This window comes from Raphanus sativus, chromosome 6, assembly GCF_000801105.2.
Source record: "Raphanus sativus cultivar WK10039 chromosome 6, ASM80110v3, whole genome shotgun sequence".
NCBI lineage: Eukaryota > Viridiplantae > Streptophyta > Magnoliopsida > Brassicales > Brassicaceae > Raphanus > Raphanus sativus.
In genome coordinates this window covers 20,572,489-20,592,348 of record NC_079516.1, presented here as the reverse complement: position 1 = coordinate 20,592,348, position 19,860 = coordinate 20,572,489, and the positions used below count along the sequence as shown (strand labels likewise).

The 19,860-nt window shown below is 34.2% G+C and overlaps 2 protein-coding genes and 1 long non-coding RNA gene across 5 annotated transcripts; all 3 read right to left on the bottom strand.

Moving 5' to 3' along the window:
• Positions 1-527: 527 nt before the first annotated feature.
• LOC130496182 (uncharacterized) lies at positions 528-3,434 on the bottom strand. 3 transcript variants are annotated; one of them, XR_008935251.1, is made up of 7 exons: positions 3,127-3,434; positions 2,927-3,039; positions 2,667-2,778; positions 2,492-2,576; positions 1,749-1,871; positions 1,081-1,287; positions 528-1,014 (listed from the first exon to the last, which is right to left on the bottom strand). It is a non-coding gene; the product is annotated as an uncharacterized LOC130496182 (long non-coding RNA). The 3 variants fall into 3 exon arrangements; XR_008935252.1 differs by having other exon boundaries at positions 528-977; XR_008935250.1 differs by lacking the exons at positions 528-1,014; positions 1,081-1,287; positions 1,749-1,871 and having other exon boundaries at positions 1,900-2,576; positions 3,127-3,420.
• Positions 3,435-3,602: 168 nt separating this feature from the next.
• Positions 3,603-5,092, bottom strand: LOC108808085 (uncharacterized). The gene is made up of 2 exons (XM_018580284.1): positions 4,837-5,092; positions 3,603-4,717 (listed from the first exon to the last, which is right to left on the bottom strand). The coding sequence occupies exons 1-2, from the start codon at positions 5,090-5,092 to the stop codon at positions 3,603-3,605; spliced, it is 1,371 nt and encodes a 456-aa protein (XP_018435786.1).
• An 8,637-nt stretch (positions 5,093-13,729) lies between these two features.
• Positions 13,730-16,981, bottom strand: LOC108808086 (uncharacterized). Its single transcript, XM_018580285.1, has 8 exons — positions 16,910-16,981; positions 16,741-16,824; positions 16,415-16,592; positions 16,134-16,282; positions 15,871-16,038; positions 15,543-15,596; positions 15,287-15,433; positions 13,730-14,101 (listed from the first exon to the last, which is right to left on the bottom strand). The coding sequence occupies exons 1-8, from the start codon at positions 16,979-16,981 to the stop codon at positions 13,730-13,732; spliced, it is 1,224 nt and encodes a 407-aa protein (XP_018435787.1).
• Between the last annotated feature and the right edge of the window lie 2,879 nt (positions 16,982-19,860).

The window sequence follows — 19,860 nt, the reverse complement described above, 5'->3', positions numbered from 1 at the left end:
TATATCATTATATCTTTTTGTTTATATTATATAATTTATTTGTTTTGATATAATATTTGGAAAATTTAGAGTGAAATATTTTGAAAGATAATTTTTTTGTTTGGAATATCAATAATTTATATGTAAACATAGTCACAGTTTCTATTAATCTTTTAATAATCATGTTTAAACTCTTTTAAGAGTTCACATACTATATATTTATTAAGTTTTTATTTTTAATTGTTTTATGTATATAATATATTTTTTATACATCATCTGATTTAATTTTAAGTTATTATTTAAAGAATAGGTTAATAACCTTACTTTCATATACATATATATATATATATATTTTCATAAATGTGTAAGTATTTTGAATATTGAAATCTGCAAATTTTATGACCAATAAATATGTTTCAATAATCTTTAGATTTTGAAGCTATAAATTATTTTCAATAGATGCCAAAAAAAAGAATTATTTTCAATAAACTTAATAAAGACAATACTTTTAGAACAACAAACAATACATGTCACCATTTCCAGAAAACATTGGAACCACACTTAGTACGTTGGAACTCTTTCTTTTGAAACGTTGAAATCTCGTATACCAATTGTTAAAGATTAGATATGCAACTATAACACACCTTTGGTTATAAAAAAAAAACACACACACACACACACCTTTGGTTATTTTTTTGAAAGTTTTCCATTGATTTTACTATTGTTTTCCTCCAGCGAGGAGCTTCTTCAAATAAGCTGGCCAAGTTGTTAATGTTACAATGGCTATAGGACGCCATGGCAGTTTCTGTGAATTTGCCTATGTTGAGTTTGCTTCGATTGAAGAGTATTGCCAACAGAGTAACAGAGTATCAGACTCATCAAACCAAGCTTGGTCGGGGCTCCGGACAGACGGGTGTGGCTTAAGATTCCATCAGGAGATTATAGCACTAAATCTGGGTATCTTTCTGCGCTGGAATGCAAAGATCAAGAGTCCCTAACTTCTCAGAATCATCAAACCAACTGGTATAAGGACGTCTGGAACATCAAAGCAGCACCAAAAGTTAAATTGTTTGTCTGGAAAGCACTTCACAACGCTTTTACCTGTAGGGTGGAAGTCACCAGCGTCGCCATATTGTCATCGATCCTTGTGTCCTGCTGATGATCAGCCTTCTTTCCTCTTTATCAGTTTCGCTATGTTGGCTCCATGAGACCAAGCGATCTTGGTTCATGTCTTGTTCAAGGCACTGTGAAACATGATGCTCTACATAACTAAATATAACTCAAGTTTTCTTCTCCTTCCTGAATACCCTGCATAACCCAATACCCACAGCCATCAGAAACAAACAATAATAATAGACAGAACAATTTTCCATATACAATGCAATCAAAAATCAAATCATGTAATCGATACAAATCAAAAATAATATTGTATACTCCCACCTTTCCGGTGGATTTAATATTATGTATTGAAAATTGATTAAAGCAACAAAATAGGAACAAATACGGAACTACTAATAAGATTTTAGTTGACATCTTTTAAAATAATTTGCATAACTGTCTGAATATAGAAAACTAATCATCACAAACTATATAAAACTTCCATTACAAACGCTTGACATTTTCATTTAACAATGTGACACTATTGATTCATACATATGGTCTTTAACATACCTTCTGAACATTATTTCTAAAAACATATTAGATCAATCTCGTCTCTCTCAAGTAGTAACACTTTTTGTAAAAGCAAAAGAGAGGAGACATGAACATACCTTAATCCATATCTGAAACCACTGCTCCAAACATGCTTGTAGGATTTAAGTCTCCCAATGACATCATATCTTATGCCCTGAAAATGGATTAAGTGGGTTCAATCTGAAAGCTTGATAGTAGTCCTACAGGTTTAAAAAGAAAGATTAAGACAAAGCACTATAAACAAATATTAGAATACTAAATCTAACTAATTCAGATTTAATACTTTTCTAGTATCTGAAGCTGGTTTGTACTCTGAAAGTCAGTAGAACTAAACTAAACAAAGTTGGAATCAACTATTTTTAATCACTTTATGAAAGTGAATATTCAGTTTACTAAGAAACTCAGATCCAACTATGATCATCTATGTAAGTACCTAAAAGAGAACCCAAAGGAATGTTCTCAAAGCGTTGATTGCTTTTGAATATTTAAAAGACCTTCATTAAATTTTATTTGGCAAAAAGGAGAAAACTTTACAACATACTTTTGCTGGAAAGCTAAAAAAAAACATGAAAAACTGGTTGAGACAAAAAAGATAAAATAAAAAAACTACACAAAGTAGTAAAGACATAGGCTCACAGCTTGGATTCACGAATGACTGTTGAAAATACATCCCAAAAACACAAACAGGTCAATGTATTCAAAAGAAGACAGTGAGGTTGAAAGAAGAAGCATGCAGCTTCCAGTTCTCTGCTCTTGGCTTCTTCAAGAGAGTTCATGAGAAGCGTTTTATTTAATGGAAGGGACTAACTTAGAGTTTGACCTGCGGTGGAAGTTGAGCACATAAGAACTCAGTTATGACACCATCAATGATTCTATCTTCTTGAGGACAAACCCTCTCTGTTTCGCTGAACCATGTGGAAAGCTCAACGTTAGGGTGGTGAACATGAAACCAAATTAAAAAATATAGCAAACATATCTGACCGAGAAACCCTTACCGCTGCAGGTAACTGGAGTTCGTGGAGCTAAAGAGTAGACCGATCCCGCTTCAAGGTTAGGCTGGTGCGTCGCAAGGCGGTTGACATTCACAGTCACCGGCATCATGGTCGACTGAATATAAAAAAAAACAGCATCAAACAGGATTAAATAGTATGACAAAATTCAAGGCAACAGAGAATTAACAGAGACGATGAATACACATGAACTTCAAATCTTTATAAACAATAAACAAATCATAAAATAATAAGAGTTACATAACCTGAGAGACGATTAAAAGCATGTCGATGCCCATGAGCTCTCCACCAGGTCGGACGTTTCAGGCCTCACAAAAGCGGAGTAAGCGAACTTGACGGTGGAAGAGGAGTGTCCAGCCTGCAGAGCGGAGAGGACCGATACGTTAGCCATTTTACTGATTAGTCTAGAACGAATGTGATGATGTTATGAAAAAGGATAGCTTACCTATTTATAGTCGAACTCTACCGTCTCTGAAACCTTAAAGGTCGCATTGAATCTAGATCGTGCCTGCTCGATTAATTGAGGACTTTAAGGTGATGAATCGGTTACAGGATTTGCCAGGGGAAGAAGATGGAAGGTCAGCGCGCAGACAAAGTCGCCACCAGGTCTGGAGTCGCGAAATCTATTACGCAGCGTTTCATCTACGTGACCTGATAAACCTAATATGGGCCAAACGAAATAAAGCCCAACTGATTTTGAGTGATGCATCCGACGTGGCAAAAAGACTCTCTCCCATTGGTCGATTTAATTAAATGACGTGGACAGCTTAGAATTTGAGGGTATTCCCCTTTTAGTATAGTATAGATTGCTTCTGTTAAATTAGGTCCAGTAGGCATAACCAGACTAAGACTAATTGAAACTTACAAGGACATACTTTTTTTTTTTTTAACAAACCTTCATTATATTAATAGAATAAAAACTCAAACAGAGTTAACAAGGTTCAACAGGCTGATTTTAGCTAAAGCATCAGCTTCAGTATTGTTTAGCCTTGGTACAAAATAGAAAGAGACAGAATGAAAGAAAGAACATAGGTGCTCTATGTCAAAGAGGACACCCTGTGCTTCGATGGATTTCTTCTTGCTTGTGATGGTGGAGATGAGGGACAGTGAATCTGACCGAATGATCAGCGTTCGTAATCCCAGAGTGACTGCCTCAGAGAAAGCAGTTTTAATCGCTATAGCTTCTGCTATAAAGGCAGAGCCGACAAAGCAGCGATTTGCAGACTTTTGGTGATAGGTACGCTTGTTGACAGGATCCTTGAAGATGCAACCGAAGCCTCCTCCTCTTGTGGTTGTGTTCCAAGCAGCATCAACGAAACATTCCACGGTTTGTAAGCTTCCACAGGCTCGTGGTATTCTAGTTGAGGCCGGTACTAGGGTTGGCTTTGTTACTACAGCTTGAGCTGCTTGCCAGGTTCGCGCTTCTTTGATTGCTAGAGTGGCCACCTCCTGCTCAGACAAAATCAAATTTTCAAACACCAGTTTGTTTCTTGCTATCCAAAGATACCATAGAACCCATGGGAAGAGATCAGTGGAGCTCAATCCAGATGGGGGGAGGTTTATCATGCGGTGACAAGCAGTAAGCAAAGAGGCTGGTGTAGAGATAGAGTTTGGGTTCGGTTTCAGTACGGCAAGGATCAAGTTCCACACTCGGATGGCAAAGGGGCACTGGGAGAATAAATGTCTGTCTGTTTCAAGAATTCCACATCTTTTACAGCGCCCTTCCACTTCAATTCCTCTTCTGAGTAAGTTCTCCCCCACTGGAATAGCTTTATTTTTTACTTTCCAGAGAAAGTGTTTGAGCTTTGGTGTGGTTTTGACTCCCCATATAAGCTTCTTCCAGTTGAAATTGATATCAGTATCCTCGACGTTGATCTTACAGAGAGCATAGCCAGTCTTAGTTGTGTAAGTACCCGTTTTATCAGGCAGCCATACTAGCTCATCTTGCATCGAGTATTGGCTTAGGGGTATGGCTCGAATCAGATCCTCATACTGAGGTAGATGTTGTCTTATAGCTTCCACATTCAGTCTGCGTACTGAGCATTAATGAGATCCGAAACAACCATATCTCTGTTACGTTCTGTCAGAGGACCCATTGGCGATAAGGGATGCAGCGTTGATAACCAAGGTTCTGACCAAATGTTGATGCTATTACCCGATCCCACCACCCAGCCTAAGCCTTTCAGAAGCACTTCTCTACCTGCCAAGATCCCTCTCCAGCCATGGGAGGAGTTGCTTGGTGCGTGTGAGGCAAGGAAGGGGGTTGAATGACAGTATTTACCCAGCAAAGTTTGAGCCAGGAGAGAGTCGGGAGTCTTGAGGATTCGCCACGCTAACTTTGCAAGCAGAGCATCATTAAATTGTTCTATCTCTCGAAAACCTAAGCCGCCAGCATTGCGTGGAAGAGTCATCTTTTGCCAGTATACACAAGGACATACTTATCCTTCGGAAATACAGAAGTTTTTAATTAAAGAAGAAGGGCCATTAACAGATTTATATAAAATTTTGTTACGACGGGACAATTTTATGCATATGAAAAAGGCAAAACAGTTGAACGAAACATTAAGTATAGAATATAATTTAGAAACAAAACACAGAGCTCGTACATATACCAATCAAACAAACCATATTGATCAGGAATGAGGCCAGTAAGGGAACTTAGTAAAATTCAATATATCTTCCTCGGCGAAAAACAAATTGCAACGGTCGGTGGACGGTGGTGATATCGTAAATTCCAAAGTTGTATCCCAAAAAATAGATGCAATTAGCTCTGAGACCAGGATGCGAGCTAGCTCGAACACACAAAGGTTCACCATGTTCAAGAAAGATACACAGATATCCAATGTTAAGTGTGTAGAATAACTGTTTTATCTTCTTTTCTAGAGGATGATCCTCTGCTAAAAACACCATGAACTCCACTGTTCTGCTTGTGACTTGCTTCAAAACCTTGGCAAATCTTCTATTTATCATAGAAAAACCTGGAAATATATGGGAAACTCATATCAAAATAATAATAATAATCCAGGTCTAGTATTAAAACAAGAAAACGAAGTAGTTTTTTTGTGTTTTCGTGTGATAAAACTAGACCAATGTACCGTTGTTAACAGTTGAAATCTAACTAGGAACACGATGAAACCAACTTTTTGTGCTAACAACTAGCCGGACGTACCGTTGGTAGAAAAACTTCAATGTTTGTTTGGATCGCTAGTCCGAATATATTATGGACCAAGAAAAAAAAGAAGAGAAAGTAGAGATATACATACCATTTGACGATGAATTGTTTACCTGAAGGTGCCTCCAAGAAGTGGACTGTCTTGGTTAGCGTATTTACTTCCAAGTGTTTCTCATTAAAATGCTTGATTAAATCTTCAGTTCACAAGCCAATGAACTCGGGACGATCATCTTCCGTGGAGTTGGGACCCAAGGAGTACAAGTAATCTCCTCCAGGAGGTGGAATGTAGAAACTTTCATCCATCTTAGAATACTCCAGACTGGAGGCTGTGTATATAGACGGAGGCATGTAGTTCACATCAATCCACGTAGGTTTGCATGAGCGCCTAAAAAGCTTAATCTTAGAGCCATAGAGCTTGACAGCCAGTACCCAATATAATCTTCACCCTCTAGGTTGAGATAAGATGTCATCGCAATGTTTTGGATCACAGAACCTGTGGGCAAAGGAGGAGGAATCACGTTCAAGGATTTTGACGGTGTTTATTGGCAACTAATGAGGATTTTGACGATTTTGACGCATGTCACTGGTCGAGTCTCCCGAGATACCAACTTTGAAGTGATTACGGACTTCACTCACCAGTGCCAGGTCGTTAATCACGATGTGTTTTTGCTTCGAACGTGAGTTTTTCCTTATGGATATGCGACCATCTGAAGAATCATTGCCTGAACCTGCGAGTTTAAGCATGTAGTCTAGTAACATTTACGAGATTGGCATAGACGAGCACCACCGAACTAAGTTGTTGTTGTGTCTCTGCAGCGTGTAGTTAATTTGTTAGTACCTAATCGTACAAAATAACCACTTTGTATACACAAAGACAAAAGAAATGCTTACGAGGATACTTTTGCAGACAAGGAAGGGGCTTCCCGACTCGGCTGAGAAGGGGCGGATCCAGCCATTTTTTTTTACCCAAGTTGAAAAACATTTCCATAAAAACAAAAAGAAGTAAATTACACTACCAGACCCGAGGTCCGGTCCAGGATGCTAACGAGAAAATTCAGGATATGATGGATTAATATTCTTATGGTAATTTTATATATACAGTAAAAGGATTTGTTGACACCACTGGAAATTTTATGCATATGCTAGATTTTCAAAAGAACACAAATAATTGGTTTCTAATTTTCTATTTGGTAGAAGCTAGTCAGTTTTATTTAATGATAGTCCAAATATATAAGACTAAACTTGTTATTATTTCCTATAACTTGTTAGACATGAATTGGTGTTAGCTATAATCTGAAACAAAACATAAATAGAAATTATTATTAAACAGATGTAGAAGGAAAAAAACACATAGTTGGTAAAGATAACCCAGACATATTGATTAAGAATCTAGAGAAAGGGTGTGACGCCAGTAAGGGAACTCAGACCTTAATAGTACACATTCTAGTAAACCATCTTTGCTGTAAACCTTAGTGTAAAAGATACTGCAAGATCTGGTGGTGATGTCATAAACACCAAAGTTATAACTTATAACCCATAATATAGATGCAGTTACGTCTGAGACAAGGATGCGAGCTACCTCGGGCACAAAGAAGGTTCACCATGTCCAAGAAAGATACAAAGATCTTCATTTTTTTCTGTGTAGTGTAGGACAATTTTTATGATATGAGGATGGTTCTCTGATCTATACACAATGAACTGACTAATTGTTCGGCTCGTGACTTGTCAAGGTCAGGATAAGAAGACATCCGAACATATCAAAACTGCAATTTATTTTGTTGAACTAATTTTATATTCTACTGGAGAAATTGAATCTTAACTTAAAACCTCGTATAGAACTTATACATTATTTCTGTCTTATACAATTTTAACTCTCTCTCGACCTAGATTCAGATAGAGATTGTCATTAACAACATTTCCTATCTCTCTATAAATATATATATATATATATCATCTGAGAACATTCTCTCCTTGTCCCCATCACACATTAGAAAAAAAAGACAAAGCTAATTCAAGAATCTTTGATACTCTTGTGCAACACCATGTACAAAATCATTGAGAGTACAATAGGAAGAAAGATCACAATCCTTTTCGGGGCCCGAACAGCAAAACCATCAACGCAGCAACCTTCTTCAACAATAGTCTCAAGCTTTGGCAAGTTTGAGAATTGCTGTTGTTGTTTCTGGTGAGATACAATAAGCCTAGGTGATACCTCTCCCCATGTTTGAACAAACCTCATTCCCTTGGCCATCTTTTGTCTTCTTTCACTTTTTTTTCCTTACAACAATCCGATGTACAGAAGGGAATCTCCGGTTTAGTTTGAGAAAGAAAAACTACGGTGTTCTTTCGCAGGTGAGGAGGGCAGAGGAAGATTGAAAGGTGGTTTTGACTTGATGAATGAAATATCTTTGAATAGATGAAGGACTTAGGGGTGCATATGAAGTGGAGGAGACCAATAAAATAGGTTAAATAGAGAGACCAAAGGTGACAAATATGGAAAATGAGAAGAAAGCATGAATGTTTTTCGGAATACCGAAGAACAAAAATGTGCAGTTTACAGATCACCAATGATGCATTCTCTAACATGCTTTTGTTAGATTTGCTAAATTTAGAAACTCTAAAAACAGGTAGTACCCAAATAAATCTGTCACATTAGAGGTTTAAGACTTCAAAAAGGGTCAAACAATTGTCTTTAGAACCCATAAAACAAACGGTCATCATCTCACAGAGAAAACAAAGGAACCTTATCAGTTTTCTAGATATATAGGCTCCTAAATTTTTTATATACTCCCCATATCTACAACCATGAATATATAGTACTACGAAATACTTTAATTTAGAACCTTCATCAATGCAGATGCTCAAAGGTTAGACTTGGACATAATCATTATAGGTAGACATGTCAATTGGAGCTGAAGTTTGCAGCTCGAACCCGTCTGACCCTAAAAATTATCGGACTTGGTCTTAGTTTATAAACCCCCCAAAATTGGGTTTTTCCGGTTAAGCCTATTTGAGCTTTGGATATATTGGGTTTAAGTCCGTCTGAACTAGGACCGGTCCGAAAACAGAAACTTTGTATTTTACTTTAAATATTATCATTCTTACAATCAAAACCTTTATTAGTATTAATATATTATTTTAATATTTTTAATCCAAACTCTAATAAAAGTATAAAAGTTGTTAATGCACCTTATTGTTTATTGTTTGATCATTACAAATGTCATATTTATATTTTGCAAATGTAACTTCTTCTTTTATAATATAGTTTTTTCAACATACTAAGTATGAAAATTTTGATCATGTTTATCATAAATTTTGTTCTCTTATATGTTTAGTTTAAATTTATATTTTATTATTTAAATCTTATTAAATTTGGTTAGTTTATAATATGTTTTTAAAACATACGAAAAAGTAAAATATTTTTGATAAAGAAGAAAAGTTGAAAATCACTTCATTTTTTTAAAAAATTAAAACTGGATTTTTTTATAAAATTCATATGTATTAAAACAGTAGAAATGAGAATGATAAATTATTCTCGAAAAGCTAAAAAAATCCGAAAAGCTTTATAACCCTATAAAAACTGGGCTGGATTTTGAATTATAGATCCAAAATATTTTCGGACCAGACCAGACCAGAACCGGCTCAAATATTTACGGGTTTAGCGGGTTTGAGCCAGGCCGGACGAGACCAGCCCAAATTGACCCCCTAATTATAGGCTTATTATACTAAGGGCATGTCAAAACGGTTTGTAATCTCATCTAAAGTTTTCAACAATATAAAAATCTCATCTAAAGTCTTCAACAATGTAAAATAATATTTTTAAGCTAATTACATAACTTAATTTAGTTTTAATGTTTTACAGAAAAAATCAAAAATATCACGACATCTGTCCACATAGGCTTCAATACGGTTTCGCAGACTTGGTTCAGAGAAACTATTGTTTCTCTTTCTTCTACTTTTTCCTCCTTTCTGTTAATTTTTCGTTTTCTAATTTTTCTACACAGCTTAAATACTTTGTTAAGAACTCAGAGCATTTTCAACCTCATTATAAAATTTTACTACAAAATAAAGTGGAGAATGCAGTTATGAACAACCAAAAAATACATTAGAGCATCTTCAATGTATTATTCTATTTTCTATTCCAAAATGAAGTAACTCTAAAATAGAATAGTGTTTTCTCTTATGTATTGCTCCATTTCTACTTTAAAATTGAATATTTTTAATATTTTATGTTTTATATTTAGTTTAAAATTAGTAATATCACATTTCATTTATACTATTTGCAAAACAGTCTATTTTCATTTTGTCTATTAAATACAATATTAACCATAATTAAATTTTATTATATAATTAAAATTACTCAACAAGATTTAAAGGAAAACATTTAATACACTAAAAGTTACATTACATTGTTTAAACACAATAATACATCAACTTAAATTATTCATTAGAATTGTTATAATTATTCACTACAAATCTTTTATGTTTAATATTATATATTTTGTTTCATAAAATATTTCATTAGATGGCTGTTTATATAATTAATAAATATTAACAGTAAATTTTATAATATATATAGTAAAATAACATTGTTATACTTATTTATAATAATATTTTATTAAAAACAAAAAATATTTAAATATGAAGGACTATTTTATAAATTATTTAAGTTCAACTCCATTTTAGAGTAATGAGTTGGTTTACGAGAGACTTACGGAAACAGGCACTTTATGGTTTTGTTTCTCATGGAGAGACACATTATGAATTTGAGACACTTTATCCCAACAGCTGTCCTTTTTTTTGACCATTCCTGCCCCTGAGTAGCGTAAGTGTATTGTTCTCTCATTGTTCTCTCTCTCGTTGCCTTAATAAATAATGGTTACGTTTTTTCCCGGTTTGTAACTAGGTGCAATTAATGTTAAAGTAAATAAATAACTTTGGTTGTTTTATTGGGTACAGAGACAAGCTAAACTGTGGTTGGACATAAACGCTATGAACAACAATTATATGGATAGCCCATTTGTGGACGCCGTATATGTGGACAAAGAAATTGGTGGAGAAGAGAAGAGAAACAGAGCCATTTCCACCACTCTGAAGTAATTACCTCCGGTAGATCAGAGATAAAACAGAGCAAATAATTGTTATTGTCAAATAGGATCTCTCGATAATTTGGGTCCGTCACAAAGCATGTTCGACGAAGATTTAACAAAACCCAAGTCTTTTCAATATCTGTGCTCCAAAAAATTCTTACGAAACAAAGTATTTGATACAGAGGCATGGGGTTTTGAAAAGTTTGAATCTTTTACTCATAGAGTATAACGGCGTATCCAAGGATGAAGATCAATGGAATATCGATGAGAGAGTGACGGAAGTCGTAGTTAGTGAGGTGAGAAGAGTGTAGGTGCTTTTGAAATAAAAAAAAATAAACCTTGAATGTTGAGATTGTCTATAAAACCCACCACCACACCATCTCCTCCTCACGTCTTCTATCCACCATCCACCACCACAACATCCACCAACACGGTATCCACCACCACTTCATCCTCCTTACGTCTTCTACCTCTGTATCTCCATCCACCACCACAACATCCACCACCACAACATCTACGACCACTTTCTCTTCCTCACGGCTTCCATCTCAATGTTTACATCCACCGCCACAACATCCACAATCAAGGCATCTACCACCACCTCCTCTTTCTCACATCTTCCATCTATGTATCCACATTCACTACCATAGCATCCACTATCACGGCATCCACCACCACTTCTTCCTTCTTACGTCTTTCACATTTGTATCCACATCTACCAACATATCATCCACCATCACGGCATCCACCACCACGTCATCCATGTCAGAGATTGTCTGTAAACCACACTGCCGAACGATTTCGATAGATTGGATTTTTTTTTCTTGTGAGATTCTAGAAACTGGTGGTATCAATTATTGAAAGCTTGTAAGAGGTGAGCGATTTTCCCAGATTCTATTCTGGATCGAGAAAAGAGATAAAGTGATTAGAGCTCGTTAAGACACGTTTGTGAGAGAGAGGAGAGTTTGTGAGAAGGGAGATTTGTCGATTTAGGAATTTAGATATTTTTGGAGGAAAAGAAAGTTGCGTATCAAAAGTTATTAATGGACTTTTGGTTTTTTTTTTTTTAAATAGAAATTGTCTGGTCACAAGACGTAACAGAACACGTACATACTTAGTTTAAGGATAGATTGGTCAATTCAGTAGATGAAAGTGCTCTCAAAGTCTAATGTGTCTTTTTGAGTAATTGGAAACACAGAATGTGTCTGTGAGAGTAATATTCTCTTGGTTTACTCCATATTTGGAATGAGTTTTGAAGTTGAGTTGGAGATAATTTTACTGCAAAATATTTTTGCAGTGGGTTTTGGAATGAGGTGGGAGATACTCTTACTCCAAATATAAAGTAATATATTTTTTGTTTGTTCATAGCTGTATTCTCCATTCTATTTTACGGTAAATTTTCACATGTTTACCAAAAAAACAGAGTAATATTATAGCATAACAATCGAGATCATTCGGTTCACTAGCTTGGTATATAATTAATTTTCACTATTTTATAAAATTTTCATCAGCTTACGATAATGTTATTTAAACATATTGGATAACCATGGTCCCAAAAAGAAAACATATTGGATAGCCAACAGATCATATGGGGCGTCACGCCTCACCATGTTTGGCTTGAGCAATTATAGAGACCAACATAAGTTTTTTTTTTGATAAAGTAGACCAACATAAGTTTATTAGTCGAGAACATCATGGCCTAATAGTAAAGACGGGTTCTTTCCTGCATCTAGGTTGTGAGTTCGAACCCTGCTGGAGGGAACTAAGTCATGATTTCTGGACACCAACACGGATATAGGCTTATGTTTTAGGGCCCATTTGCATATCCGAAGAGAGGGTCTATCCGTGGGCTGCACCTCTCCTTGGGGATTAGTCTGGGCCCTTCCATAGACCCGGGATATCCCCAGATTAATAAAAAAAAAAAAAAACATAAGTTTATTAATGATTTCATGTCCCACATCACTATCTACGTACACATGCAAACATGTGTACACATAAGTTAATTCATCCCACACATAAGACAAGGAAATTACGAATACAGGCAGTCTGGTGATGAAATTAAAAACTTACTATTCAATAAGTTAATAAAGAATATTTTAACATTATATTATAAATATGTAAAAATAAAAATAAATTATATTTCTATAAACTTATTGTTGCTAATATGTTCAAATGAAAATAAATTATATTTCTTAATATTGGAATTCCAATTTTCTAAAATACAAGCATTTATCAGTCTTGATGACCAAAAGAACTTTTTATTAACAAAATGTTTTAAATCCAATTCTTATTACAAAGTCTAAAAACTAATTGAAGATTAAAAATCCATATTTTCACACACACATTGAAAATAGCTTTTTCATATTTTTGGTAAATTCTGTAAAAGTACCTTTATTTTTTCATAAGATTTTCACAAAAACAACAGTATGAATGTACATACATTTTTTACCTGATGAATAAGTTTAACATTTCATCAAAATTAAATTATTTGATACTAATAATAAATACCTTTAAGAATATTCTTTGGATTAAAAATAAAATTATTTTATAGACCATAGTAGTAAATTGTTTAATAATAATAATAGAATTATTTCACATATTTTCATTTTGGAATTATTATTTTTTGATATTCTAAAATTACATTTAAAGTAATCGATAGAAGACAGAGAGGATTCAGGATTGTATACTTATATATATAGTAATAAAAATCCATGACATGAATTTTTTTTTTTTACCATTTTTACTTGTCATATAAATATCGATCGATTTTATCTCTTATAATATCATCATAAATGACAATGTCCACCAGGTCCTCCAAATGTAAGAGTCTCTCTCGAATCAAAATCTACATACTTAAGAAACATTACATTATAACAATTAGGATCATCAGCATAATACTCGATCTCGTTTGAATTAATATCCACTACTGTATAGTCCGGAAGAACATATTTGAGTTGTTTTATGAAAGAAGACCGAGTCAAGTCTTTTGTCGGAAATTCTCCAGTTCCCATTGGTGGGCTCAGGGTTTGGGCCATTGAAGTTCCTGCAAATCCACCGAAGTAAACTTCAGAAGCTCCTTCTGCCATGTAAGTTTCACGTGGCCAATAGCCTATCATCCTGGTTCCTATCGTCAATACCCAATTTTTGGTCACTGGATCCTGCATTTATGTAGTTTCATATCTTTTAGGTACTCATATATAAAACTGGAAGCAATACTAGATTTTGCCCTTAAAAGGGCGGGTATTTTTTTGTTTTAAATTTAATTTTTGATATTTGTTTTTTCTTCATGTTTATATTTGTATTTTTTTTATAATCATATTTGTGTATAAATTTTAATCAAAATATATTTTATTAAATAATAGCAATTTAGAAATTGATATGGTATACGTACGGTTAAGGTTAGGTTGCGGGTCAAACTCGCCCCGCTGACCCACCAATCCGCGGATTTTCAATCTTGTTTTAGTTAAAAAAATATGACCTGCACAATCAGCAAACAAATAATTTTGTACCCGCACCCACTCCGCTTAATTTTGTGGTTATCCGCGGGTTATATATATATTTTAAACATCATTATTTAATTTAATTATATAAAATATATTTATATTAAAACTTTTATACATGATTTAAATTTTAAATTATTATTTTTAAACTCTTGTATTTAAAAAAAATATTTACTTTTTAAAATATTTTATGGATCAACGGGTAGCCGCGATCCAAAATCCACCAACCCATACTCACTCCGCATAAAATACTCATAACCTGCACCCGCAAATCGATTTTGTAAATATAATCTCAATAGGAATTACTATCAGAATTTAGTATGATAGATTTGGTTTTGTGAAAATAGGATTTGCTATGTATGTATTGCTTAAAAATAGGATATTAGTGGTTATGAAAATATTTTTGTTATTTATATGCGTGTGTATATAAAAGAGTTGTATATATTTTTTAGATTTTACCAAAAAAGTAAGAATGATAGGACGTAGAATCAGTTATAAAAATTGTTAGTTATTGTATCTTATGGTTTGTAACCGTGAACAAATAATATTTTCCAGATAACGTTATATATACACAGATAAGCAGTTATATATAGCAATGATATTTTTTAAAAAATTAGACCCAAATAATATCAGTTGGTCATGCTTCAATTTTAATAGTATTGATTATGATAAAAGCAATATATTATACCATTGATTATTCATATTATTATCAATATTTGTTTTCAAACGAAAACCAATAGTCGAACTCATAAAAATAACATGTCACCAAATAATTCAAAGGTAAATGCAAACGAAACTAAAAACTGAACCTATAATTGTTTCTAAAATTAGGGCTTTCTGTACCTCGGCTACAGAAAGATGGACAGTCTGGTGTTCTCCTCCTGGAACACTGACTTTATGATAAACCATACCAGGGTAGATTGATTTATGAACTTGGACATAACCTCCTGGGCATAACGCATTGTAACATCCGTTTTGTTGTTTCTCTGCCTGTAATATATAATTAATGCATATATATTTGATTATGCTTACAACAAAATTATCAAAACATTGTAAATGTTCATGAAACTCGGGAAGAAAATACTGATTCATTACGCACCATCCATAGCGTCGTTAGTCTTGGACGGTCATCTCCATATAGTCTTGTATGTACCTGTGAATCAAGAAACTGAATTCTTTATATATATATATATATATATAACGAATCGAACCAAATCCGAGGCTTACACATTATTCTTCTAAAACTAATAACTAGAAAATCATACAAACAAAATCAAAATCTTTACTCAGACACCTTTAGAATAATTCTAGAAAGAAACAGATCTTCTAGGATTGAACACCTTCAGAATACGTGTGATGTTCGAAAATTTAATAATTCTTAAAGAAAGACAAAAACTAATCAATTGAGTTTGTAGTAATATACTTACAGCCACACCAAACTGGATGCTGCTCATTACGTTCCCTTGTATGTAATTAAGCCAAATCCAAGCTTTACTATATTGATATTGTCCCACTCGCGGTTTGCTAATATCGAACAAACCTTGCGCTCCATGCCATTTCTTTGTCGTATTTTCAAATGTTTTGATAATTGCATACTATAAATAGATTAAAAAACTAATCATGTGTTATTTCAAGATACTCATTACTAAATAACTATTTGTTTAATGGGTTTTGAGCTTAATGTACTTACATGTTGATTGTACTCCCTAAAACCTTTTGACGTATGCTTTTTGTATTTCTGGGACAACGTTGAAGAATATATATGTTTGTTTTTCGTTTTTGTACGTTGTTTGTTCTTGATCCTTTTATAAACCCGACGATCTTGTCTTAAGAGACGGCCTAAAACATAGAAAAAGTTCTGGGCTATATATTTATTTTTGTCAGCAAGCTAAAAAAAACAAATGTCTGTGTTTCGTGTTTATATTGCCCATCAACGTTGATTAATATTAAGAACCCATCAAGAGATTTTACCTTCTTTAGTAAATTGTTGGGGATATACTCCTATAAGATTATTGGTTACGTTGATTTTTGGTTTGTGAATCGGTACTTGTCCTTTAGGACATTCTTCTGATCCCTCCAAGACAATCTTTGTGTTTGTGTCATCATTGGAAGTAGAGAGCATTGATAGAAGCTCTCGACTTGGTTTAGTCTACAATGCAACAAAAACAAAAATCATAATAATTAGGGGTTTTCCAACAATTGTTTTATAAAACCTCTTTTAAACCAGTATTTGGTGATAGAAGCCCCCACAGTATTTATGTTTGTTCCAGAAATTTTTTTTTATGATTTTTAAAAACCTGTATTTGGTGTTTCTTCATTTGAGGGTGTTGTAGTGCAAATTGTGTGTATATAGAGACGCATTCGAATTCGGTTTCTTGATTCTGCAATACAATTTAACACTTTTTAATACGAGAAAGAGAAACTGATAAGTTAGTATACCACATACTTGATATATGATTAACGTACCAGTGTTGATGTAGCAAGACAAGTGAGGCATATTAAACATAAGGATGATAACTTCAACCGAAGAGAAGCCATTTCTTAAAGTGAGTATTACTTTTCTTTTAGTCTGGAGAGTTGTTTTTCTCTTAATTCACTTTATTAATTTAAAGGCTTTGCATTGGTTACAAAAATAGGGGATCCCTTTTTTTTTGGGGCAGTTATTTAAGCCAACAAAGATATGAAACCAAAAATGGTATCTGAAAATCAATTTGAACCGTAGACCTCGACGGTCAAAAGTAAAAAAGAAGAATTATCCAAAAGAGTCAAGAGTCAAAAGATCAAACCTTAAAATGATCTGTTCAAGACGTTTTTTTTTTTTTAAATGATCAAAGCTTAAAATGATCTGTTCAAGACGTTCAACCGGTTTCTTCCTTAAAACTTTTCATCTCATGCTAAAATAGTCTTAATTCAACACGTCTTTGTAGTTCTTGTAAGAACGCAACTTCTACAATACAATAGGTAGAACTAAATAATTATAAAGCATTTGGATAGATAATTTGATGAAATATAAAATATTGATATAAGAATTTGGAAAGAAAAAAAAATTACAGAGGAGAGATATTTTTTCCTTAATTCTGCAAACGTCGTAGTGTGATGGTTTACAAAGGCGTTCCAAAATCCCACAGTATTACTGCATATATTTTGTATTACACTCTCAGACAAAATAAACTAAAAATATATTCAAGTGGGAAGAGTTGTTTTCTGTTGTTGCACATATCAATCTGCAAAGAGGAGGACAAGAGCTTATATGCTCACCCAAATGGAAAACGTACAATAATGAATTATATCAAGATAACATCAACCATTAACTCTAATTTGTTATGACATCAACCATTAACTCCGATTTGTTATGAAACTAAGTGGGAAAACGTGTTTCTGTTATTAATCTCGACAAGGGGTCTTACATATATATACACAGGTCGTGTTTATCCTAATACAATAAGGATAAGGATAACGACTAAGTTACAGATAAACATAAACTATATCCTAAGTGGATAAGTACAACAGTCGATAAACATTATCTCCTGCGGTCGGTACGGTCCTGGTCGGTCCGGTTATGTCGATCACAATCTGGTACATAACACTCCCCTTTGATCGACACATCCGGTACTGGTTCGTTGCATGCTTAATGTTGCCTCATTAAAACCTCTCCTGAAAAACTCCAAAACCAATGTGGCAAAATGGGAAACCATAGACAGAAAAAAGAGTACAACACATGAACTCCCCCTGATGAATGCATCACTGTAGTAGACACATTCCATCTGGTATCCGAGTCTTCCTAAACGTTGAAGCTGCCTGTGACTTGGTGAAGATAATCAGCTGGATTCTCCTTGAATGAACTAGTGAATGTTGGACGTCTTGATGTCTTTGGAACTCCGTAAAGATGTGGTCAGGATGTACATCTTTGCTGCTGATCACTCCATATCTTGGTCGGACTGATGGCGCTTCGAACGATGTTCGGAGGGACTTTATAGTCTGCAATAAAACTTTACTTGCAGGTCCTTTTCATGTCCCACGGATATACTTTGGTTATATGGCTTTATCAAAACGTGGACATTCAATATATATTGAGTCTTCTGACCCAAACACATATGAACCACTTCTCTTTATATATTTTGCCCATTTTGACTTATTTCTCTTCGTATGTGCCAATTGTTTTATCCACTGTAGCCAATCTTTATTTATTTCCTTTTGTCGATCCATGTTATGTTATAAACCTTGTCTATACACGTCCATTACCATTAGTGTCTAAGGTCATACCATAAATAATTATTTGCTGCAATGGAACTCATCAAACTATGAATTCGCAGTCAAATGCACTCATGTCTTTTATACATGGCTATCGATCTTTTCTTGCCTTTAGCAATACTATATTTATTAAGCCACGACCAGGTATGCTTCTGGTCACTATCTTAGATTATGGTTCTCACTTTAGGCGTGCTTACTTAATCATACACACACTCACACGGCTATGATTTTTCTGAAGTTTTACCATATGTATGACATAGCCTGTTTAATCAATTGATAACTTGTATCATTGAAACTATTGAACCATGAGACCATTGAACCTTTCTTAGGTTAATTCCGGACACAAGGGTTTCTTTAGTATGTATGGACTGAGTTGGATTCGTCCTTAGACAATTCCTTTACTAAGTATTACTTAGTCTCTCATACTGTTTGCAGCTGCTGTATTTTTCAGTCCATGAACAACTTAGGAACAAAGCTTGTTCTATGAGAATTTCTTTTTTTATCTTTCTATGGTACCTTTATTCTCATTATCCAGTGACCCATATACTGCTTACTACACCATTATTCCTTTCTTAAATATCCAGACAAAATCAATCTTGATTTTCTGTAGTAGCACCACCATATAGGAGCATATCTCCTTATAAATTGTTCCTTGGTCCTTGTGAGTATCCTTGTGTAATCAAGCTATACTTGAACTTTATTTAGAAGGAACATAGACACACTATACCACGTGGTCATGTCCTTTAATCTCACGGAATTTCTTATTCTCACAAGATCCATTCACTGATTTCATTCTTAGATGGCGTTTCTGTATGTTCATGGCCATTACGCCCATCTGTCTATAAATACTTTGAATTCTTTGAACACCCCATGTCCCTATATAGTTTTATGATTATTCTTACGTGGGTTCATGATCCTCAGGTTATATCTTTCAGACTCAAGTGCTACAATTTGCTATGAGCTCTTATGTATGTAAATACATCTTAGGTGTCGACACTCTTTTGTTTATAGTTCCATACTGTTCCAGACATGATCTAATTAGATTTGAAATCTTATTATCCAGGACCTTTATACCTTGCAGTTTGGCGTCCCAAACTACATGGTCTGGTACCTTAGATGTGTGGTTGTGCAACCTTATTTCTCTGTGTGAACTAGTTTCACTTTAT

Coding starts and splice junctions, on each gene's coding strand:
- LOC108808085 (XM_018580284.1), bottom strand. CDS start 5,092: ATGACTCTTCCACGCAATGCTGGCGGCTTAGGTTTTCGAGAGATAGAA. Junction 4,718..4,836: donor AGGCTGGGTGGTGGGATCGG/GTAATAGCATCA, acceptor ATTAATGCTCAG/TACGCAGACTGAATGTGGAA.
- LOC108808086 (XM_018580285.1), bottom strand. CDS start 16,981: ATGGCTTCTCTTCGGTTGAAGTTATCATCCTTATGTTTAATATGCCTC. Junction 16,825..16,909: donor GTCTTGCTACATCAACACTG/GTACGTTAATCA, acceptor ATTGTATTGCAG/AATCAAGAAACCGAATTCGA. Junction 15,434..15,542: donor GACTAACGACGCTATGGATG/GTGCGTAATGAA, acceptor TATATATTACAG/GCAGAGAAACAACAAAACGG.